The sequence below is a fragment of the Rhincodon typus genome, unplaced genomic scaffold, assembly GCF_021869965.1.
Source record: "Rhincodon typus isolate 14 unplaced genomic scaffold, sRhiTyp1.1 hic_rhity00002084, whole genome shotgun sequence".
NCBI lineage: Eukaryota > Metazoa > Chordata > Chondrichthyes > Orectolobiformes > Rhincodontidae > Rhincodon > Rhincodon typus.
Window position 1 is genome coordinate 1 of NW_025967722.1, and position 25000 is coordinate 25000.

General features: G+C 43.3%; 1 protein-coding gene across 1 annotated transcript; it reads left to right on the top strand.

The window, feature by feature from the left end:
* Positions 1-94: 94 nt before the first annotated feature.
* On the top strand, positions 95-21924 carry foxred2 (FAD-dependent oxidoreductase domain containing 2; the record flags this gene model as incomplete). The annotated part of the gene is made up of 6 exons (XM_048592943.1): positions 95-376; positions 3882-4048; positions 13372-13537; positions 15392-15633; positions 15984-16154; positions 17103-21924. Coding segments are annotated over 6 exons (1129 nt in total), but the record flags the coding sequence as incomplete, so codon positions are not given.
* Between the last annotated feature and the right edge of the window lie 3076 nt (positions 21925-25000).

The window sequence follows — 25000 nt, forward strand, 5'->3', positions numbered from 1 at the left end:
AAGTTGCTTGAGCGGTTAACCACACTTAGTGCTTGTAGGTCAAAGAGACCTGTTGCTTTCAGTTCTTCATGTTTCACTCTTGTGTGCACCTCAGGGCTGTGAATAACGCCATGCTGGACACATACCAGCTGAAGTCACTGGATGGCTTGCTAGAAGGAGACCTGGCCAACATTGCTATTGTACAAGACAGAAAGGGAAAGCTGCATCTAAGACTGCGATTTCACTTCGATAGGAACAATGCCTCCCAGGATGTGCTCAACAGCAATGACCAGCGTCTCCTGTCAGTGGAAGAGGCTGATAACTTTTCAGTGCGTCAGCCTTATGACCGTGTCATCCGCTGCTTAGGGTGGAATTTTGACTTTTCTATTTTTAACAAGTAAGTGTAATTGCACTGTCCCTTGAACCTTCAGGAAATGCTGAACCCACCTTTTGTTTATCTTTTGTGAAAGGTTAACTTTCCTTTACAAAATTTACCTTCTCAACCTCTCCAGTATTGCCTTACTTTCACTTCAGAGTTATCCACTGTTTCATTTCCTCCTTTGTTTTATGCTTTCACTTTAATAATTTAGAAGAAAAATTCCCCTTCCTTTCAGGGAGTGAGGACCCAAACTTTCAACATTTCTTAGATGCCCAACTTTTCTCCTTATCCCATTTTTCTTTTCACTTTGTTGCGAACTCAATGTCTCCCTCTAATCTCTAATGTTTTAACTAGTTCCCCCAGTTTTCCTGGAACCCAAATGATCCATCCTCAGCCTTATTCCCTTCCTGACTCAAGCTGGCTGAGCCGTTAAACTCCCGTCTCATCTTTTTCCCCACACTCATGTACATCCTCCAGCACCTTCCCTGTGCACACTACTCACATGGTCCTTGTCTGCACCCATGCATTTCCCCCCTAACACCTATTACTCCTTAACTTCTGCTTTTGTCCTTGTTCACCCTGGATCCCTTCTGAGAATTCTTATTCTGTCTCATTATTTGGAAATTGTCAGTTGATGATTGGCCTTATCTTTTTATATGCCTTTGAATTAGAATTGCTCCATTTTGTGGGCTCAAATCCCAATTTCATTGCCAAACTGGCTATCAGATAATACTGCTACTAAACGGCAAAAAATACCTCCTCTAACTGGTCAAAGATGTACCCAGTCCCTTGACAACACCTCATGTCTGTTAGACCATAACCCCACCGGAGCATCATTGGAGTCATACCTTTCACAAAGGAAGATGGTTGTGGGGTTGTTGGAATGTCAGCCTGCCAGAGTTTCTCAAGGCAACCGTTTTCAGCTGCTTCATCAATGACCATTAGGTCAGAAGTGCGCATGTTTGCCGATGAAACACCATGTTAGTTATCGTACATGACTCTTCAGGTATTGGTACATTCAGCAAAACCCTGATAGCATTCAGTCTTGAGCAAGTAATATTTGTGTCACAGAAGTAGCAGGCACCGACCATCTCCAGAAAGCAAGAATATCCCCTCGATGCTCAACAGCATTGTTGTCACTGAATCATTCACTTCTAACATCCTGGGTGTTAAATTTCTGTGGCTACAAAATCAGGTCTGAGGCTGGAATTCTATGACAAATTAATTGCCTGACTCCCCAAAGCCCTTCCACTACCCACAAGGCATATGTCAGCAGTGTGATGGAATACTTGCCACTTGCCTGAATGAGTGCTTCTCCAACAACACTTAAGAAATTGAATGCCATCCAGGACAAAGCAGCCCTGCTTAATTGCACCCCATCCACCACCTTAAAAATTCATTCTCTCCGCTACCACACGGACTGGTGGCAATGTGTACCATATACAAGGGGTAATGCAGCAACCAACTAAGGCCTCTTTGATTGGACGTTCCAAATCATCAGTAGTTGCCATCTAGAAGGACAAGTGCAGTAGACACCACCACCTGCAAACCACAGACCAACCTGACTTGCAGCTTTCTTGGCGTCCCTTCTTTGTCACTAGATCAATATGCTGGAACTCATTGCCTATCTGCCTACACTAGATAGACTGCAGAGATTCAAAAAGGGGAATTTCTACCCCATTCTTAAGGGCAATGAATACTGGCCTCGCTGGTGTTATGTACATCCTGTGCAAGAATAAGAAAGTCTCAGACACCTAGAAAAGCAAAGAGCCTCATCTTCAGTTCCCAACCCTGCTCAGCCTTTTTGCACCTGGAGAGTTTATTTCATTTCAGTTTCTTTTAATGCTGCTTTTTTCTACCTGCAGTGATTTGTGAGCTCATCCTGTTGAGACATGAGGAGACCAGATCTTAGAGCTTTCTCAAGATTGCTATAAAGAAACAGAAACCTGAAGCTCTTCATGTTGCACTCATCATGGTTAGCATGCAAGAAACCAGACTTTGAAAGGGAGATCCAAATCGTACAGCGTGAGAAGAGGGTGCTGAACGTTTGGATCATGGTTGTAATGGAGATGCAGCTTAGAGTCATACAGATGTACAGCACGGAAACAGACCCTTCGGTCCAATTTGTCCGTGCCAACCAGATATCCTAAATTAATCTAGTTCCGTTTGCCAGCATTTGGCCCGTGCCCCTTTAAACCCTTCCTATTCATGTATCCATACAGATGCCTTTTAAATGTTGTAATTGTACCAGCCTCCACCACTTCCACTGGCAGTTCATTCCATACAATCACCATCCTTTGCGTGAAAAAGTTGACCCCTTTAGGACCATTTTAAATCTTGCCCCTTTCACCTTAAACCTATGCCCTGTAGCTTTGGACTCCCCTATCTTGGGGAAAAGACCTTGACTATTCACCCTATTCATGCCCCTCATGATTTTATAAGCCTCTATAAGGTCACCTGTCAACCTCTGATGCTGAGGGAAAATAGCCCCAGCCTATTCAGCCTTTCCCTACGGCTCAAATCCTCCAACATCAGAAACATCTTTGCAAATCTTTTCTGAACTGTTTCAATGAGCCATTCATTTACAAAGAAACTTATGGGTCAATGTACATAGATCATTAACATATGGTTGACTGGTGCAAAGAAATCCAAAACGCTCATGATTGAAAGTGAGTATTGAGGCTAGCTTCAGCCATATTAATCCTACTCGGACAAAACCTGGTGCAGTGGACAACACACCAACAGTAGGATATATTGGCTTTGGAAGGGGAGTGTAGCATAGATTTACCAGAACGAAATGTAACCTTGAAGGTTGAAATTATGAGAAGTGATTGCACAAACTAAAGTTGTATTCACTGAAATTTGGAAGTTAAGGGTTGACCTAGCTGTAATTGTCATGGTGTTAAAGCTGAAAAGACCGGGTCAACCCCTGTTTATCTGTTTTAGGGGAATCTAGACCTAGCTGACATAGAGTCAAGCCTTACAGGTATGAAATTAGGAAACAACTAACACACAAATAGTGGTCGAAATTTGGAACACTTCCCCAAATGACAGTTTTTGCTAAATCAATTGTTCCTTTTAAAGATTAATAGTTTTCTGTTCACCGGTGGGTGCTAAAAAGAAATGGGGCAATGGTTATTCTATGAAATCAGGTCACAGATCAGCCATGATCTCACTGACTGGTGGATGGAACAGGTATGAGAAGCTGAATGGCTTCATCTGTTAGCTATTCACTTGCAGCAAGTGTCTTGTGCACATCCTGGCTTCTGCTCCAGGTCACTCTTTTGGCAACCTTTGCTCAAAATTATTAGGTTAAGGCCTAATCCAGCTGTGATGCCCTCCACAGCTGAGCAGCCCACCTGCTCCCAATCGATGGGCCCGCTACTGGAGGATTGGCTGAAGCTCAAGAAACAAAGCTCCAGCAAGGTGGTACCATCTTTAAGATGTAAAGGGACAAAAAAAAAATTGATGAAGGCAACATAAACATTCTTTCCTTCATCGCTGCTGATGTTTTCTCTAACAGTCTTACCAAACCTAAGAGGGGCCGAGGCCGCACAAACAAATACCCACTGGTCAAGGCCACATATGAATCAGAAAGCCTGCCTGGAATGTTTATTATTGGGACAGCCGGTCATTCCATCGATTACAGGAAGTCAGCTGGTGGGTTCATCCATGGATTCCGCTATACAGGTGAGCATCATGCCTCCTCAAGAAAATCCATGGGTAGAACCACATCGACCTTTCAGCATTGAAATGGTACTTTCCACTTAACTGGGCCATCTCAGGTTTATATAATCCAAATGAGCCTCATCCCACTCTACTTCATTTCACTGAATGAATATATCCTTCTACTCCTTTCTCCTCCATGTTCTAATCCTAGCTTCTCCATACATCCATCTATACTATTTCTCAGCTGCTGCTTTTGGTCATCATAGTCATGGAGTCAATATGGCACAGAGGACGATGATTCTGTCTGTTGAGTCTATGCCAGCTTTCTGTAGCACAGTCCATCAGTCCCATTCGCCTACTCTATCCCTACAACCCAACAAATTTATTTCTCTCCAGTGCCTATCCAATTTCGTTTTGTAATCACTGACTGTCTTTGCTTCCGCCGTCTTTGTAGAGAATTAATTCCCTGTCATTCGTACTTGTTGCAGGATATCTTTTCGCAACCTACTTCTGTTTCATTACCTAAACTTTAATTCTGTGTCCCCTAGTCCTTATACTATCAGCTACTGAGAATGGTTTATCTTTGTCTGCATTATTTAGTCAAAACCTTGCACACCTCTCCCAAATTTCTTTCGCTTCAAGGAGCACAACCTCGCCTTCTCCAGCCAAACCTTGTGACTAATATCCTCCATCCTTGAAACTATTCGTTAAATCTCCTCCGCAGTCTGTCCAGGATCCTCACATACTAAGTGTGGTGACCAGAACTGGATGTAATAATCTAGTTATGACTGAACCAAAGCTTTATATGAGGAGAATTTTTTCTCTGAGGGTTGTAAATTTGTGGAATTCTTTACTGAGAGGGCTTTAGAGGCCTGCGTCATAGAAGGATACAACAGGCCCTTTAGCCCACCATGTCTGTACTGACCAACAAACACCAAACTATACTAATCCCATTTACCTGCACTTGGCCCATAGCCTACTCTGCCCTGACATTTTAAATGCTCATCAGATACTTCTTAAATGTAAGAGTAGCTGCCTACGCCATCCTTTTAGGCAGCATGTTCCACATTTTATCCTCCCATATCCTCTGAACCACTTACTCCTCACCTTAGACATGTCATTTAACTATATTCAAGGGTGAGGTAAACAGGTTTTTAATCAGTCAGAGAATCGTGGTTTATGGGAAAAGGCAGGAAAATAGAGTGGAGGATCATCAGATAAGTCATGATCTAATTGAATGGCAGAGCAGACTTGATGGGCTGAATGGTTTGCTTTTGGTCCTACATGTTATAGTTTTATAAATGTTCACGGTAACTTCACTGCTTTGGTACTAAATGTCTTTCTGAATAAAGTCCAGGATTTCACGTGTTTAACTAACCACTCGCTCAATATATCTTGCCACTTCCAAATATTTATGCACATGTATCCCTAGGTCTCTGTCTTTGTGCATGCATTTTGGAACTGGGCCATTAAGCCTGTATTGCCTTTCTGTATCCCTTCTGTCAATAAACATCACCCCACACTTGTGTGTTAAATTCCATCTGCTACTTGTCTGCCTTTTTTTTTTGCTGACTGCATTCTTTTGCAGTCAATTTGTATCCATCTCACTGTTTGGTACGCTTCCAAATTTGGTGTCATCAGCAAATTTTGACATTTTACTCTGCATTACAATATCCAAGTCATTTATATGTATATATCAAAGAAGCCATGGTCCTGTTTACCATCACTGTCTACCGTCCTCCAGTCTGGCAAAGCAACCATTTATCACAACTCACTCGTTTTCTGCCCTAAAGCAATACTTTTATCCAGATTCTTCATTCTACCCACTTTCTGGTAAAACTTTTATTTTCTGATTCTCTATTGAATAATTAATAGGATCTTATAGTTGAATTGTCTAGTTTTGGTCTCATCATAAATGGAAACAGCTCTGTTTATCCTCTTTAAACTAAATTAAGTTTGGTTAAAAAGCAGAGATTTAGTAAAATAACAACAGAAACTTTTTCCCACTGGAGATTGAAATGCTAGAAGTTCAGTACCTGAAATAGTAATTGTATAGGTTAGATAGGTGATTCCAGATGTATTAATGGCATTTAAATTCCACCAGCTGCCATGGTGGGATTTGCATCCACATCTCCAGGGTGTGAACCACAAAATTTGAATGCAGTGTGTTACTACTTTGCCATGTCTTTCCAGGTCAGGTTGAAGGATAAATATTGGCCCAAGACACTGGGGAAAGCTCCTGCTTCTTGTTTGAAATATTACCTTGGGATCTTTTAGGTCTGCTTGAAAAGGATGACATCTTGTTTTAAGGTCTCATCTGAAAGGCAGTGCAGCACACCATCAGCACTGCACTAGATAATGTTCTGGTTAAGATTTATTTCTCAACCAAATCACTGATCTATGCAGCGTACCTTGCTAGTGAGCTAGCAAGCAAGTTCTTCGCCTCCTGTTAGTGAGTGTTGAAACAGGAACATGGATAGGATTATGTGGCTGGAGAGATGGTGCAGGAGGGAAGGGCGGTCACAGACAAGAATAAAAGGTGAAATGAATTATTTTTGCAGTTCTCCTGTTCTTAACTGTGCTTAATATTCTTTATTAACTGTTTTTCCCCTTAAAAATAGGCAGTGTGTGTTTGTTCAAACTCTGTCTGTGAAGTCCAATTGTCCTACATTCAAAACGTGGTAGAAAGGTTCACAGGAAATGCATATTCACACACACACATCTAGGAAAGAAAGGAAAGGAAGCAAGTTATAATCTGCCTAAAATCAGAGATATTAGAATCTGTTCACATGAATTAGAGAGTCAAATAAATCACTATCCACCAGAGATAGCAAGAACTGCAGATGTTGGAGTCGGAGACAACACAGTGTGGAGGTGGAGGAGCACAGCAGGTCAGGCAGCTCAGAGGACCAAGAAAGTTGATGTTTTGGGTCTATTTCTGAAGAAGGGTTCCAACTTTCCTGCTCCTCTGATGCTGCCTGACCTGCTGTACTCCTCCAGCTCCACACGGTGTTATCATTATCCAGTGGAGGTTCTTTCAGTTGACCTTGCACAGAAGTGCCTTTTGCAGTCAAATTGTAGTTGACAGTGCAGCAATTGTAAGATGGGAACTGTTTCACTTCACAGGCAAAATACAGGATTCTTTCCAGAAATCAGACTTTTGAGAGTTGAGTTTAGAGGTAGGCATCACCAAACCTGAAACTTTCCTGTTGTGGCACAGTAGCTCAGTGGTAAGCACTGCTGCCTCAAAGCACCAGGGACCCAGGTTCGATTCTGCCCTCTGGTGACTCTGTGTGGAGTTTGCACATTCTCCCCATGTCTGTGTGGGTTTCCTCCAGGTGCTCTGAATCTTCCAACAGTCCAAAGATGTGCAGGCTTAGGTGTATTGGCCATGCTAAATTTCCCATAGTCATTAGAAAAGTGGATTAGCCATGGGAAGTGTGGGTCTACACGATAGGTTGGGTGCTGGATCTGGCTGAGATGGTGTTTGGAGGGTCAGTGCAGACATGATGGGCTGAATGGCCTCTCTCTGCACTGTAGGGATTCTATTATTCTATGCTAGCTGTTCCAGTCATGTGATTTGGCTTCCCACCTTAATCCCTCAGCTAATAAGGTGGGTTTTGATGTCCTGTCCAAGATCAATTGTGTTTTCTGAAAGATATTTATGGAGTCATTAGCATAAAGTCAAGCAGTAATAGGTTTTGATGGTTTCCTTTGTTCAAAACTGGCCAAGGTAGACATCTCGTCCACTATTCCTTCATGTTGGCTTGGCTGCAATGTCTAGTCAGTGAAAGGAGTGGGACGTTCCAGGAGGACGATGTAAGCTTTGGTCATATCGTTATTGCTGGTCCGAACTTTATAGAAATTATCATCAGCTGGCATTGTGTGATCCCACATAATGTCAGTTTTTAAGAACATTTAAGATAGAAATTATTCACTTTACAGAAAACAATTTTTGATCTCTCCCTTCCTATTACAGGAAGGTTTTAAGTTCCTGAAACACTGGGACTAGTTCTGGAGGAGGTGGGACCTGTATGGGCTGGATGGGTGTGCTGGGACCAATGTCCCTGTGGGTGATTTGCTAAATTTATTTGGGAGGGTTTAAGTTAACTTGGTGTGTAACTGGGAGCCACGATGTAGTACTGGAAAAGAGAATCCAGAGGCAACATGTGCCTTGGGGTTTAGAAAGTGGTAACAATGTAAACTTCAGAAATTTAATAACTGTTCATGGGCTGAAAGAATCAGCAATAACTCTTTCCAGAGTAAACTGTTTCCCAAGATGAATGGGAGACTGTTGATTGGAGGCAGCTGTTTGAGGGTAAATCCACATTGGACATGTGGGAGTATTTCAAATGGCAGTTGATTAAAGTTCAGGAGTGGCACTTTCCTGTGAGAATGAAGGATAGATATGGCAAGTTACATGAACCTTGGATGACCATGGGTGTTAATGACCTTGGCCAGAAAGAGAAAGGAAGCATATGTAAGGTCTAGGAGGATGGGAACTGACGAAGCCCTTGAAGTACATAAGGAAAATAGGAAATAACTTAAACAAGAAATTAGAAGGGCTAAAAAGGGTCATGTAAAGTTGTTAGCAAACAGGATTAAGGAGAATCCCAAGGCTTTTTATACATATATAAAAAGCAAGAGGATAGCCAGGGAAAGGGTTGGCCCACTCAAGGACAAAGAAGGGAATCTGTGTGTGGAGCCAGAAGAGGTAGGTGAGGTCTTAAACGAATACCTTATGGTGATATTCACCAAAGAGAAGGAATTGGCAGTGGATGATCTCAGGGAAGGGAGTGTCGATCTTCTAGGCCAAGTTGCTATTAAAAAGGAAGCGATGTCGTGCTTCTTAAAAAGTATTAAGATAGATAAGTCCCTGGGTCCTGATGGGATATATCCTAGAATACTGAGGGAGGCAAGAGAACAAATTGCTGGAGCATTGACAGACATCTTTGTGTCCTCTTTGGCCAGAGGTGAGGTCCCACAGGACTGGAGAACAGCCAATGTTGTCCATTGTTTAAAAAGGGTAACAGGGATAAACCAGGAAATTATAGGCTTGTGAGCCTCACGTTAGTGGTAGGGAAATTATTGGAAAAGATTCTCGGGGACAAGATCTATACGCATTTAGAAGCAAATGGACATATTAGCGATAGCCAGAATGGTTTTGTGCGCAGAAGGTCATTCCTCACTAACTTGATTGTGTTTTTTGAGGAGGTGATGAAGATGATTGATGAGGGAAAAGCAGTTAATGTTGTCTACATGGATTTCAGCAAAATCTTTGCCGAGGTCGCTCATGGCAGACTGGTACAAAAGGTGAAGTTACATGGTACGAGGGGTGAGCTGTCGAGATGGATACAGAACTGGCGTAGTCATAGGAGACCGAGGGTAGTGGTGGAAGGATCCTTTTCAGAATGGAGGGTTGTGACTAGTGGTGTTCCACAGGGATTAGTGCTGGGACCTCTGTTGTTCGTGATCTACATAAATAGTTTGGAGGAAAACATAGCTGGCCTAATTAGTAAATTTGAGGACGATTCAAAAGTTGGTGGAGTTGCTGATAGTGAGGAGGATTGTCAGAGGATACAGCAGGATATAGATCAGTTGGAGACTTGAGCAGAAAAATGGCAGATAGAGTTTAATTCAGACAAATGTGAGGTGGTACATTTTGGAAGGTCAAGTACTGGTGGAAATTATACAGTGAATGGCAGAACCCTTAGAATTATTGAAATGCAGAGGGATCTGGGTGTGCAGGTCCACAGATCACTGAAGGTGGCAGCGTAGGTAGATAAGGTAGTAAAAAATGTCATTGGCATGCTTGCCTTCATTGGAAGGAGCATTAAGTACAAGGATAGGCAAGTTATGCTGCAGTTTTATAGGGCTTTAGTTAGGCCACACTTGGAACATTGTGTACAGTTCTGGTCACCACACGATCAGAAGGATGTGGATGCTTTGGAGAGTGTATAGAAAAGATTTACTAGGATGTTGCCTGGTATGGGGGACTTTAGCTATGAAGAAAGCTTGGGTAGACTGGGCTTGTTTTCACTGGAATGCAGGACGTTGAGGAGTGACCTGATAGAAGTTTATAAGATTATGAATGGCACGGATAGAGAAGAAAGTATGAGGCTTTTTCCTAGGGTGGAGGGGTCAATTACGAGGGAACACAGGGTACAGGTGTGAGAGGGGGAAGTTTAAAAGACATGTGCGAGGTATGTTTTTCACACAAAGGGTAGCAAGTGCCTGGAATGCACTGCCAGAGGAGATGGTGGAAGAAGCACCTGAACGAATACATGAATAGGAAGGGAATAGAGGATACAGATCCTGTAAGTGAAAACATTGTTAATATGTTAGAGCAAAATGTGTTGGCGTAGGCCTGAAGAGCCGAAGGAACTGTTACTATGCTGTATTGTTCTTTGTTCTCTTTGTTTTCTTTGTTGTATGAAAAACTCAAGGACAAATAACTATAAAGGAATTAAAAGCAACACACCATAGCATTCCTACAGTGTGGGAGCAGGCCATTTGGCCCATCAAGTTGTATACACTGCCCCTCTGAAGAGTATCCCACCCAGACTCACCCCTCCACCTATCCCTGTAACTATGCATTTCCCATGGTTAATCCACCTAGCACATCCCTGAACACTGAGCAATTTAGCATGGCTGATCCACCCAACTTGCCCATTTTGGACTGTGGAGGAACCCCGAGCGCCTACTGGAAACCCATGCAGACATGGGGAGAACGTGCAAGCTCCATACAGACAGTTGCCTGAGGGTGGAATCAAACCTGGGACCCTGGCGCTGTGAGGCAGCTGTGCTAACTACTGAGCCACCGTGATGCCCTATTAACACCAATTAACCATCCTTGGGAAAAAGGAGTTAAATACACTAAAGTTTAACTAATTGTTTCCGTACTTGTTTGTATGTGAGATTTCTTAAGAAGCCAAATTAAAGGTAGCTTGTGGTAATTTACACATAACAGAGTGATTGATGCTGTTGATATACTGGTGGGTAAACTTGAAATCAGGGCAAGATTGCTTTGGTGTCAGTAAAAATTAACAATAAATTAATGGGGATGGCATACATTTAAACTTTGCTGCCCCTGAGGCTTCTAGCTGTACAAAGCTGGGATAGCTCTGCCCTCATATGGATTCCTGACTGCACTACTTCAACCCAGGCTGGAGATTGAGTAATTCTAGCTTTGACCTTGCCTGGGGAGCATAAAGCTAGAGAGTGGCTGAGATTGATTTCATGCCCCTAATTTTTGTTATTTTGATTATTTGCCCATCACATTACACTGCTGGAGAAAGGACTCTGCCTGTATAAAAAAAAGTTTCTGTGGTTATAATGATGAGTTCTATTTGCTATAGTTAGTAAATATCTAATTGCTGTAGTGTGTTTTTTGAATAGATTTTCTCTGCTGACTGAACAGACTGGTAAAATTGGACAGTTGGAAATTCTGCCTTAAGCCTAGCCCTGCCTCCATTGGCTGACCCAGTATTGTCAATTGACGTTCTGTAAATGGACATTTTCAGGGCACTGAATAAGCTGTTACGTCTTCATTTAATAACTTGCACAGTGTATAAGGTCACTGGAAGGAGTTCATCATGTGTAAGGTTGCTCATGCAACAAAGTAATAACAAGCATAGTGGCTCAGTGGTTAGCACTGCTGCCTCACAGCGCCAGGGACTTGGGTTCGATCCCACCCTCGGACGATTGTCTGTGTGGAGTTTGCACATTCTCCCCATGTCTGCGTGGGTTTCCTCCGGGTGCTCCGTTTCCTCCCACAGTCCAAAGATGTGCAGGCTAGGTGGATTGGACATTGCTAAATTGCCAGTAGTGTTCAGGGATGTGTAGATTAGGTGGGTTATAGGGGGATGGGTCTGGGTGGGATGCTCTGAGGGTCAGCGTGGACTTGTTGGGCTGAAGGGCCTGTTTCTACTCTGTAGGGATTAAATGATTCTATAAACTTGTTTCTGCTTGCATGTTTCCAATTTTCTTCTCAATAATTTGCCTCCAGAGGTCGTGATTGTCAGGGACTGTAATTGTAGCCTTTAAGAGATGTGGTCTGTGATATTTCTCTTGCAATATTGCCACAGTGCTGCCGAAATGTCTCCTTCAGGCATGCAGTTGGTAAACAGCTTTTGAGTTCTCCCTGGGTGTTTCTTTTTTGTGAGACAAAAGAATCATGAGTGGGCAGGATAAAGGCTCACACAGATCCAGGAAGGCTTTTAGTTTTGTTTTCAGTTAGTTGAGAAGGTTTTCTGCTGGCTGCTGAGCTAAAAGCTTAAGTTCCTGGCTGGTAAAGTGGTCTCAGACAGCAAGGCTTCCTCTTAAAAATCGAAAAGGGCAGATTGTTTCTTTCCTTTCGACTGAAGAGAGAGCAGATGAGAACTATAACTGTTTTGCTGAATTACATCTTTGCCAAAGTGTATGTTTGTGGGATGCTGTCTATATTGGAACTGTTGATGATTAATGGTTAAATAATAGAAGAATTTAGAGGGATATGGGCCAAATGCTGACAAATGGGACTAGGTCAGATGGGATGGCAGGTTGACGCAGACGATTTGGACCAAAGGGTCTGTTTCCACGCTGTATGACTCCGACATTATCTTGTTAAATATTTCAATAGCGTTAAAGTTATGCCAATTTTTGTTTTGTATTTTAACTTTGTTGTAAGAATAAAGTGTGGTTTGATTAAAGCCAGGTGGTGGACCAATTGAATTACATCTGGAACACAGTGCCTTACACTTGCCTTTAAATAAATATAAAAGTTAGGGTCTAGGCTATCTCCCCCACAATACTCTGTGGGGGAGGTCTGGTCTGGCGAATAACAGTGACTGTCACCCAGTTGTCAATGTTAAAATCCACTATCTTCATATTTCATATATATTTTATGTTTAAGCACAGATTTAAAGGTCATCTTAAAGGCAGAGAGGTGGAGAATGTAGTGAGGGAGTTCCAGAGCTTAGAGAGTAGGCAACTGAAGTACAGCCACCAGTTGTGGAGTGATTAGAAGCAGGAGTGTGCAAGAGGTTAGAATTGGATGAGGAGATACACCTGAGGAATTGTGGAGGTGGAGGAGATTGCTGAGATAGAGAAGTGTGAGACCATGAAGGGATTTGAAAATAAGGCTGAAAATTTTTAAGTGGAACCTTTACCAGACCAGGAACCAGTGTAAGTCAATGAATGGGACTTGGTGTGAGTTTACAATACAGGCAGTTATTTTGGATGAGTTAAGCTTACAAAAGTTGGAAGATGGAAGGCTGACTGATCGCAGATTATCAGATTTCATTATGGTGCCTGATTTGTCAAGCTGCTGTTATAACCTGCGGTTTCTGGTTGTCTCTTGCCAGCCCGTGCTGTTCATCACCTCCTGGAGCATCGATACCATGGTACTACCTGGCCGGCCACCACACTGCCCATCATCCATTTGACCAACACCATAATCAAGCGCATCAACGAGGCCTCTGGTCTTTATCAGATGTTCAGTGTCCTGGCTGACATTGTGCTGCTACAGAAGTGAGTGAGCCTGCACTTTAAAAGATCTAGTTGGGCTCAGTGCAGTATTCACAATCCGAAGACAGCAAGCTGTTCCCTTTCCATTCAGTAAAACATGTGTCACAATGGTTTATATCAAGTTTCCCTGGATGACCTCCATTTGTGATGCAATACACTGTGTTGGATTGAATCCAACTCGTAAACCCATTGTTGCCCACCATGTACTTTCCAACATAAGGTTTCTTGATTATTACCAGAGCAAAATTCTGGCTGAGATTAACCTGGCGATACTGAGTTCTTACCGCTTCTAGACTGAGATCAGCTAACAAGACATAGCTGGCACCTCATGGGAATGTTGAGCTGTATTCTAAACTCCCTGTTCTCTAAACTGTCTGGGTCAGTTAGGTTCAGGTTTAAAATATGCATGTTTAATTACCATTACTGGAGTTCTGAAGAAGAGTCAAATTGGATTGGAACACTATCTCTGTTTCTTTCTCCATAGATGCTGCCAGATCTGCTGAGTTTCTCCAGCAGTTTCTGTTTCTGTTACCTACTGTTTATACTGACTTTGAGTCAGTTCATGTATCATTGGCTGGTGACACTGACACAACAGGAGATAGCAACAGAAGGAGAATCAACCAAATGGAAACTAGGTCTGATGTTTGGAGACAACACAGTATGGAGCTGGAGGAACATGACTAAAGGTTAATGGGATTAATTAGAAACCTTAAGAGGCCTGACTTTGTCAACTTGCAATGGAGCATCAATTAGAAAGCTGTTCCACAGTCAGTCCTCCTGGCAACACAAGGCTTTTCTCTGTTTAATTTTCTGCCCTTGCATTTACCCAGTCTCACCATAGAACGCAAGAAAAGTAGCAGGAGTAGGCAAGTTGAGGCCCTCAAGTCTGCCCTGCCATTCCATAACATTCATGGCTAATCCACCCCAGCCCTCAGTGTCTCTTTCATTCCAGCTCCTTGTCGTCCTCAATTCGTTGAGATTTCAAAAATCCACCTACCTCCTCTTTAAGTGCTTTCAGTGATCCAGCCTCCACATATCTCTGGGATAGAGAATTCCAGGCATACACTACCCTGTGAGAGGGTCTCATTCCATTTCCACCGTCCACTCTTCATCCCCTTACCAAGTTATTTCTATTTGCAGTGTGGGTGTTGATAAAGATCGTCAGAGGACTATTGATCCATAGACAGCATTACAGTGTGACCCAATCTTTGAAGGTATTGGTGATTTCAGACAGGGTTGAGCAAGGATTTCTTTGCTCAGACTGTAAATTCTGTGCTGTGGAGGACTGTTGATACTCAGGTGATGAATATGCTCAAGACTGAGATCAGGAGAATCCTGGGCCCTGAATTAATCAAGAGATTGAGGACAAAGTGGAAATTCAATTATTATCATATTGAATGGCACAGCAGACCTGAGTGGGTATATGGCTGACTCTAGCCCCTTTGTCTTATGTTCTGATGGCCTGAGCTTATTGTCACTGAGTGTCCGTGGTAATGATCAGGGCTGGGAGAGCTAGCTGATTTCCTCCCTTTCTAACCCAGAACACTGAGCCTTGGTTTAATATCTGCAAATTCTGAGCTATTTTGAATGTCACACTATGATGGTGGGACCATGTGGCTCAGTATTGCCCAGATTGTGTGGTTTCTATACAGAGAGGGAACAATTGCCCACGCTGCTTATATGGTGACATGCAGTGTGCTGGTATACAATCTTGACTGTAACCAACCCCATCACTGGGCCCCCACAGTTTTATCTCAGTTATGCTGTCCAGCAAAAGTCATGAGGAGCGAGGTATGCATCCCATACTGAGTGAGCCTTCCTGTGGCTGCTAACATCTATCCTGCTGTTTATTTGCAGAAATGCCACAGAGTTTGAATACCTGGAAGAGTATCCAATTGGAGCACTTCCACATCTTCAGGAAAACACCGGGAGAAATGCAGCAAATGGGCTATTTGTTATTAACCTGGAATATGGGAGCAACTTTTCCAGACCAGAGGCTGATGTTTTCCATCCGAGCCGTTCAGTGGGAGAGCCTAGGCATGCGTGGCTCTCAAACTTCCTCCACCCCGTCATCTACTTCTACAAACGTCTCCCAACAGGTTAGTGTTTCAATCTATTCCATCTCCTTCCTTGCAAAGGCCGGATCAGTTCTATACACAGAATCACAGAATTATTACAGTGCAGGAGGAGGCCATAATGCCTGCACCAGCTCGTTCCAATCTCAGACTTTACTAGTCCAGTAAAGTTATCACTATGCCAATATTTCCCCCTTATATGGGCAACAGTGTGAGTCCATGCAGATGGAGCAGAGTGTTCCTATGTATGGGAGTACTGTAGATCCAGGGGTGGGGAAAGTGGAGTGTATGCTGCGCAGGTGGCAGTGAACAGGCTTGTTCATGGCTTGACAGGACATGCCAGGACGTAGACTACTTTTTCTGCTTGTTTTCAGAGACCGAGATGATGCAAAGACCAAAGTTGTGGCCCCTCCCCCGTCCACACTACATCCATCATGTTGTGGAAGATTTCCTGACTGACTGGACGGCTGCCAAAGCTCACATCCTGCCCCTGCGCCGCTTCTTGGAGAACTGTCTGGGCACTGACCTCAGGAGCTTCTTTGCAGGTGCGACATCCTCTTGTGAGAGAATCCTGTTGAACAGGGGCATCCCTATATGGAGGTGCCTTTACCTCGAGCTGTTTCTCCTCTTGTTTGGGGACCATCCCTTTCTCTGTCCATTACTCAGGTTGGCCCTACAGCAAGGGTCCCATGGCTGCTCTGGGTGAGATGCTGCCACTCCACATTTGGAACTCTCAATGACTTGAATTCCCGACCTCTCACGACCCCAATGTTTCTGTCATTTGTTGTAGGTTCTGCCACCATTACTGCCTGTCTCTGATGAGTTAAGAGGACAGAACCTGGGTCTTTGTGCTGTGAAGCCCAGGGCCTCTATGTTGCTGTGCCCTATCGTGGAGCTTGAGGCCTTAGGCTACATTGCTTGGGTGCTGTGGTGTAGACCTCAGACAATGGGCTGGACAATGTAACAACTCACTATTTAGAGTCACTGCTTTGTCTCGTTTGCTTGGGGTATGGTTTCATTCCCATCCTCTTCACCTTGGCAGTGTTTGTTCTTCATTTCCAGCCCCGTTAGTCTGTGTGTCTGCACCTCTGAGTGTGGACTGCACCACTGCCCTATCCAGTACAGAAGCTGTGAAACCCTGTACCACTTGTCCATCCCCTTCCCACTAGCGAAGCTCCAGCCCTCCCTCAGCGCTCCCCAGCATTGTTAGGGAGTGAGCTGACGGTAGTTCAGGCCTGTATAGAGTGTTCACACTAGATCGAACAGTGTAGCCAAGGCCGCTGCCATTCTGTACGTCAGTAAAGGGATTGCACTTTAAAAGATTTTATTACCCATGAAGCGTTTGATGGCATCATGTGGTTGTGAGAAGCACTACATGAGTGCAAGCTTGTTTGTTTCTTATTAACTCATTGGTAGAGGATGTATTTTGATCACAGGGACTGCTGAATTTATGGGAGAGCTTCAGGTTCTAATGAGATTCCGTTTCCCCGCAGAATCCTGCTTCAAGTTTGCTTTGACCAATCCACATGTGCCGCCATTCTGCCACCACGGTTACTTAAACATGCAGGGCTTGCTGGATGTTGAGATCTTTTGACAAGGTTCTGCAGCGGTGGGCCAGCATTCCAGCGACAGCGTCCACAGCCAGCAAGTGCCCGAGCAACAGGGGAGTTTGAAGTGAAACTGTTCAGTGACTGAATGTGTGGCCAGACAGACTGTGCCCTTTATCCAAGTGAGGGCTCAGTGGACACAGTTACCAGACTAAATGATTCCAGGACACACGTAGCCCTGCTGCCAAGTACAAAGGTTTCAAATAATAATTCCTGTATGATGTATATTCATATGAAAACACAGCCAGACGTGTCTGTCAATATCTGGGGGGTGGATTTGTGTTTACAGGTTTGACACTTGTTGAGATTGCGGAGGCTACAATTTTAAATGCTTTCCATCACGTGTTCTAATGATTAATCTAGTGTTTGAAAAGTCCCAGGCCATGCTTAAAGCTTCACCAGTGCTGATATCAGCACTTTCTGCAAACTTGCCCCTCCCGCAGCTTCACAAAGTGGCCCACTAAATCTTTGAAAATCATGGTCAAAACTCACACTGATGTGGAAGCATTCCTCTAGTCGGGAGGCCAGGCTCCATTTCTGGCAAGACTGAATTTTAATGTTTCTGGTTTGCATGAGAAATTGCTGCAAACAGACAGTTGGCTGATTGTTGCTGCTTATGGGAGCTTGCTGTGCCAGCACGGCTGCTGGTTTTCTTGCATTACAGCTATGATGACACTGAGCTGATGTACACCATTGGCTATGAAGCACTTCAGAACACCCTGGTTTCCTGAAAGTTGTGACAGGAAAACACCAGCCTGTTAATTCAGGCCAAAGGTTCTGCTGAATGGACGCGCTTCCTACCATGACTACCGCTGTCACTGACACTTTCAACGTTCAGATTGATTGATTGTTTTGTCAGAGGGCTACAAGGGATATGGAAGAATGGCAGATAAAGATCAAGTGCAGATCTGTGACCTAACGGAATGGACATCATCAAGGGTTTGAACAGTCCGCTCATATTAATCTTGTTAATGTGCAGTTCATGAGTGACTGTAATGCCGTTTGGTTGCTGGAGGTGATGCTGCTGAGCTGCTTATTTGACAAATGGGGGAAGAACCTAGGACAACGGGTCTTTCTGAACAGGATATGAATCATTGGTGGTTTAACTAATTGAGGAAGTGCAGAAGACTTCAGGTGGATATTTTTGTTACAGAAATGGGTACTTGTGGTGCAGAAACAACGTATTCTGCATCAGTTAGACATCAATTCATTCAGACTCTTAGACTGGCAGAGCATTCAAAGAGGCCATTCAGCCCATTGTACCTGAGCTTTCTAATTAATGTCAGTCACCTTGCTCCTTCCCAACACACTTGGGAGGGAGGAAAAGAAATCTGAGGACCAGGAACTAGGGTCAGACTGCCCTGACTCCATTTTAATATTTTTCAGGCCTTAAATAATGTCTAACAAATAAATGGAACTGCAGCTGGTACAGAACACTAGTGCCCAGTGGGTAATTGAGCTGGATAGTGCTTGCTTATTGCTGTTGTTTGCTAAGCATGGCTGTGTGAGCAAACTTGTGCTGTGAATGTTGTGAGGAGAGAATGGAATTTGATGGCTGCCCCATGCAGTTTTGTTGGGTACCTAGATGGGATCTTGGTGTGTGGAGAGGGGAGCTGTACAACTGTAACCCAGCAGAGGTACATTGTACTCGGCAGGAGTGAGAAAGGTTGGTGAGGAGTAAGGATCAGGTTGCAGTCTGCCTCAGTTTTGGACTGTTGCCTCGTTGATCTGTAAAAGCTTACATTTTCACACAAGCCATACATTCTGTGATCAGCCCTCCATACTTTCTGTATCAACCTTCTTCATCACAGATTCCTTTATTCATATTAAAAATGAGATCTGCAGTGTAAACCTGTGATCTTATAACCGCAGCTGAGACCTCAGCCCTGCCCATAGGCCATATTGCAGGCTCCAGTCAACATAATGTGCCAGTTTTACCGTAAGCTTTCTATTTAACAATGACATTACGTAAAATATTATATAAACATAAAGACACAACCAGCAGCTTTATAATGAGGAACATATTACGTCCCTGAGCTGTGGTCCAGTTATTCTTCTAACACTTCCTCTCCTCTGTGTTTCCCCATTTCAACCCCCACATCATAAACTCCCCAATCTCCTATCTTGCATCTATTACAGTTTATCACTTTGTTGTAATGGCATAAGAGTCAGCGGGAGGATTAATTTTTTAACAATGAGTTATTGAGATCTGGAATAGGCCAGAAGCAGATTGAATAGTAATTTTCAATGTGGAGTTTGAAGATGAAATGTTTACAGTCTATGGGGAAAGAGCAGTGGAGAATGAGGCTAACTGGGTCATTCTCTGAAAGGGCTGAGACAGATGTAATGGGTTGAATGGACTGCATTTACACTTTTACATTACTGTGCTTCATAATGGTGGTGAGGTTTCCATTTGAGCCAGAGGATAGGGGCTACAGGAAAGGAAGCCAGTTAATTAGACTCTACAGCAGGGGAAAACATCGATTAAATTGTGAATTCATGGGAATAAATGGAAGCAAACACTAAAATCTTTAATGTGATTTTCCACAATCAATCTGTTCAATTTAACAATCTGCAGATGTCAATAGCCTTGGCATGCAGAGGTCAAAGGGTTAGGCAATCTTGCCAGCGAGCTGGCTTTGACTCCTCACTCTAATGCCACATTTAGAGTGAAAGTGCAAATTCTATAAACATTCTAATCTAGACATTAAAATGTTACATACTTTAATGGGTTCAGTTAAGTCTCAAATTGAATTGCAGCAACAATACAATCTGATCCACTGCTCAGTAACCAACAATCAGAGAGAAATATGTGGCTGTACATTCCACCCATCCCCTGCTGCAATTTTAAAAGAGTTTTTTTTAAAAAAATCAATATTTAACTCCGGGTAAAGTGATCCATGAAGATTGCCAGGCTGTGTCAAAGGGTCAGACAGCAGGGGCTAACACTTCAGACTTGCTTTGTTACTGACATGTCACTGAGATTTTAACCTTGGTATCGAGGTGTTTGGAGGCTGGAGTAAATTGAAATCTTGAACTGCTGACAACACAAGACAATCAGCCTATTGTCTGATCAATGCTGCAGTCTGTTCCCTTTTCCTTGACTGTGTTCCACCTCTGGGCTTCTGGATTATGGGCTGTGAATGTTTGAACAGGGCAAATATAGAAAATTAATCCCACTGACAGGACGGTTGGTCACCACAGCTCAAAGCTAATTCGCAAAATATCTGGTAGCAGAGGTTGGGAGAGGTAGGGATTTTTATTTAAAGAAAGTAAGTTATGATCTGGAAGACAGGCTAAAAGTCTGCTGCATGCAACAACAACTTGGATTTTTGTAGCACCTTTATTGTACTGTATCCCTGGCATCAACTCACAAGTGTGATTAGCAAGCAGGGTGAAAGCGAGATTTCAGGACAAGGTGGTCAAAAAAAGCTTAGTTGAAGCAATCAACCCTTTTGACAGACTTACCCAGACTCTTTACTTGCAACTCTGAAGTTCTTTCCTCCAAAGTTAGTCTTAAAGGGAATCTTAAAAGAGGAGAGGTTTAGGGAGAGAATTCCAGAGTTTAGGGCCCGGAAGCTGAAGATATAGCTGCCAGTGGTGAAGCAGGGACATCCAAGAGATAAGGTTTAATATAATTTTGGGACAGAAGTTGTATATATGCTTAAAAAAATGGAAGGACTCTGGGGCTGTAGGACTAATTAGAAAATTCTTGTGAAAGACCAGTGTGGGTAGGGTGGGCCAAATAGCCTCATTTGCTGTTTAATTTTATAAGAAGGGGCAACTCCTGATCTGAGCTTTAATGCATTGAGGTAGAAAATTTGTAAGATTTTAAGACTGAAAGCAAAATGCTAAATGACAAGAATATTAGAACACAAGAAACAACAGCAGAAGTGGACCATTCGGCCCCTCGAGTCTGCTCTGCTTACTCAAGAAGGTCATGGCTGATCTTCAGCTTCAACTCCATTTTCCTGCTTACTCTACTTGATTACCTGAAACATTAGAAATGTATCTCTCTATGCCTTAAATTTAACAATGATTCATTGACAACCTTCTTAGGAAGAGAATTTCAAAGATTTTGTTTGCTACTGGCGGACAGCGTAAAACCAGATCACAGAATTATTACAGTGCAGGAGGCCATTCAGTTCGTTATGTCTACAACAGCTCTATTATCTCATGCCAATCTCCTGCATTTTCCACATGTCGCTGCACACCATTACAATCCAAATAATCATTCAGTGCCCTCTTGAAGGCCTCAGTTGAACCTGCCTCCTCCACATTTCCAGGCTGTGCATTCCAGACCCTAACAACTTGGTGTGTGAAAAAGATTTTGCAAATCACTTTAAATCTATACCCTCTCATTCTTATTTCTTTTACAAGTAGGAACAGCTTCACACTATTTACTCTGTCCAGCCCACTAATGATTTTGAAAACCTCTATCTAAATCTCTTCTCAGCCTCCTTCCTCCAGGGAGAATAGTCCTAACTGCTTTAATCTCCTCAACTTAAGTTTCTCATTCCTGGAGCCATTCTAGTAAATTGCTTCTACGTGCTGTACAATGGGTTCATGTATTTCCTATAATGTAGCACCCACAACTGGACACAGTACTGCAGCTGAGATCTGACAAGTTTGTTGTACAAGTTCACCATCACTTCCCTACTCTAGTATTCTGTGGTCCGATTAATAAAGCTGAAGCCACTATACTTTATTAACTGCTGTTGGTGCCTTCAATGATCTGTGCACATACCCACCCAGGTTCCTCTGCTGCTTCACTGCCTTTAAAATTGTAACTGTCCATGTTTATATTGTCTTTCAATGTCCTTCTGACCACAGTGCATCACCTCACACTTCTCTGCATTGAACCTCATCTGTCACGTATCTACCCAGTCCACCAACTTGCCAGTGTCCTTTTGATGTTCCACGCTGTCCTCACAGTTTACAATTCTACCAAGTTTAATGTCATCTGCATATTCGATTTTAAAAAAAAAAAGAGTTAGGGTCAAGAGTACTCTATTTCAGTCATGTATTTCATGTTGCCATGGGGAGGACAGCAGAGGAAGCCATTTTTAAGGTCAGATTACAGGCTTCCGTATAAATTCTGAATATCATAGAGCACAGAACTGTTTGGCTTTTGTGAAATACTCGAGCTACATCCTGTACCCATCTAAGGATTGACAGAATACCTACAGTATGGAAAAGGCCATTCAGCCCAGCAGGTCCACACCACCCCTCTGAACAGGAGCATCCCACCCAGACTCATCCCCATACCCTTGCATTTCCCATGTCTAATCCACCTAATCTACACACCCCTGGAAACTATGGGCGATTTAGCACGGTCAATCCGCCTAACCTGAACATCTTTTGGACTATGGGAGGAAACCAGAGCACCTGGTGGAAACTCGTGCAGACACAGGGAGAACATGCAAACTTCACACAGAGGATGGAATTGAACCCAGGGTCCTGGCACTCTGAGGCAGCAGTGCTAGCCACCATGCCACCCTATTCATTTGAATGAGGAGCAAGTGTAGATCATTCAATAAGATTGTGGCCTATCTGATGTTAATCTCAACTCTACATTCCTGCGTATCCTGATAATTTTTCATTCTCTTGATAACCTTGGGTTATTCATCCTGGCATGGCCAGAGGGGAAGCGTCTTCGAGATAGGCTTTACTATTGGATGCGGAGATAAGAAATTCCGAAAACTGAAAAAAGTGCTTGGAGACACTCACTTGTAGTTCCTGCTTGGCAAAGCTGGAAATGGAGACCTCACAGTCTGCTGGGAGCAGCTATGGACTGTTTACTATAAGCAGTATGATTCCATGGAGAGTGTGTAGTGTGGTAAATATAAAAGGGAAATGTACCAGTCAGGTTTAAAGTATAAGTTATCAACAAAAATAAAGCATTGTTTAGTCAATGGTGCTTTTGGTAATTTGTTAGAGTAAAGGTTTTAAATTTTTTTGCCACACCTCTCCTTCAGTTGGTAACTGGAAGGTTAAATCCCTTTTTAAAAATCTCTATGGGGATTGCGACACTAAAGCTGCAGTCCTGTTCAATCAGATATTTCTAAATGGAGGTTTTGTTTTGTGAAAGACCCACCACAGGCTGCAACAGGAACATGACAGGTCCACTCACATCTCAGTTCTTGCACAGGTTTTATCTGGAAAACAGGGAAGTTTATATCATTAACCAGTCCGTGGTTTCTAAATCCTTCATGCTTATGTTTCTGTTTTACCCAAAGGATAATATTTTCATGTTACGAGCAATGCTGACACTTTCCCTCACCTTCACAACCTTCTGTTTCTATTAAACACAATAGTTCGGTTGCAAAAAGAGCTTCATAAAATATCTCCCTTTCTTCCACAAAAGTGTCGAATCTTGCTGGCTTTAGCTCCATGCCTGCTGGTGGTCCCTTGTTTATCATTCAAGTGACTTGACTTCCTGTGTGTGTTTGGAAACTACTCCTCAGTGAGGCCCAGATACCACCTCCCCCCAACTTAATCCCCCCCCCCCCCCCCGCAGCATCCAATGCCATCCATCCCACTGGCACTCACTGGGCGCTGTTTCTGTAACACTGTGTCCTAAATGAGAGTGAGCTGCTGCCCCTTTCTAATTCAGGGGGTAGGAGGTGGATTGGAGCAATCCCATCCACTCTTCTAGCTTGTTGCTTCCCAAACAACCTTGAGACAGATTTAATTCTTAAGACTGTAACTCGACCTTTGTGTAAGTGCAGAATCCTATTGTAGGTCTGTGTGTTTTGTCAGTTATTGAGGCTGCGTGTGTATTCACAGACTGCTTTAAGGGGGTATGTCTGTACATGCAGTTAGTTATTGAGGGTGTGTATATGCACAGACTGCTATTGAAGTTGTGTGTGTGTGATTGTTTGATTGGTCACGTGTACCAAAATGCAGTGAAAAGCTTTGTTTACGAGCAGTACATGCAGAACACAAGCTAAGTATGTACAGATCAAAAAGACTTAGATGCGTACAGGTTACATTGCAGGTTACATTACTTTAGGCTAGAGTCCATTCAACAGTTTGATAACGGCCAGAAAGAAGCTATCCCTGAACCTGTTTGTACATGTGTTCAGGCTTCTGTATCTGTGCCTGATGGAAGAGGTTGTAGGGGGTCATTACCGGGGTGTGATGGGTCTTTGATGATGTTGGCTGCCTTTCAGTGACACCAAGCCATGTAAATAGAGTCCATGGATGGAGGGTTGGCATCCGTCACGGTCTGGGCGGTGCACACAACCCCCTGTAGTTTCTTACGGTCCTGGGCAGAGCAGTTGCCATACTGGGTCGATTATGCACCCGGACAGTATGCTTTCAATGGCACATCTATAGAAGATGGTGAGGGACCTTATGGACATCCCAAATTTCCTGAGCCGCCTGAGGATGAAGAGGCATTGTTGTGCCTTCTTGACTGTCGCATCTACGTGGGAAATCTAGGACAGATTGTTGGTTATCATCACTCCGAGGAAGGTGACGCTCTTCACACTCTTGACCTCAATTCCACTGATGTAGATGGGGGCGTGTTCACCTCCTTTCTTGCTGAAGTTGATGATCAATTGTTTAGTTTCCCAACATTGAGAGACAGATTGTTTTCGTTGCACCACGTCACCAAGCCCTCTATCACCTTTCTGTATTTTGACTTATCGTTGTTAGATATCTGTCCCACTGTGGTGGTGTTATCAGCGAACTTGTAGATGGCGTTCATTCGGAATTTGGCAACACAGTTGTAGGTGTAAAGGGAGTACAGGAGGGGACTGAGGATGCATCCCTGGGAG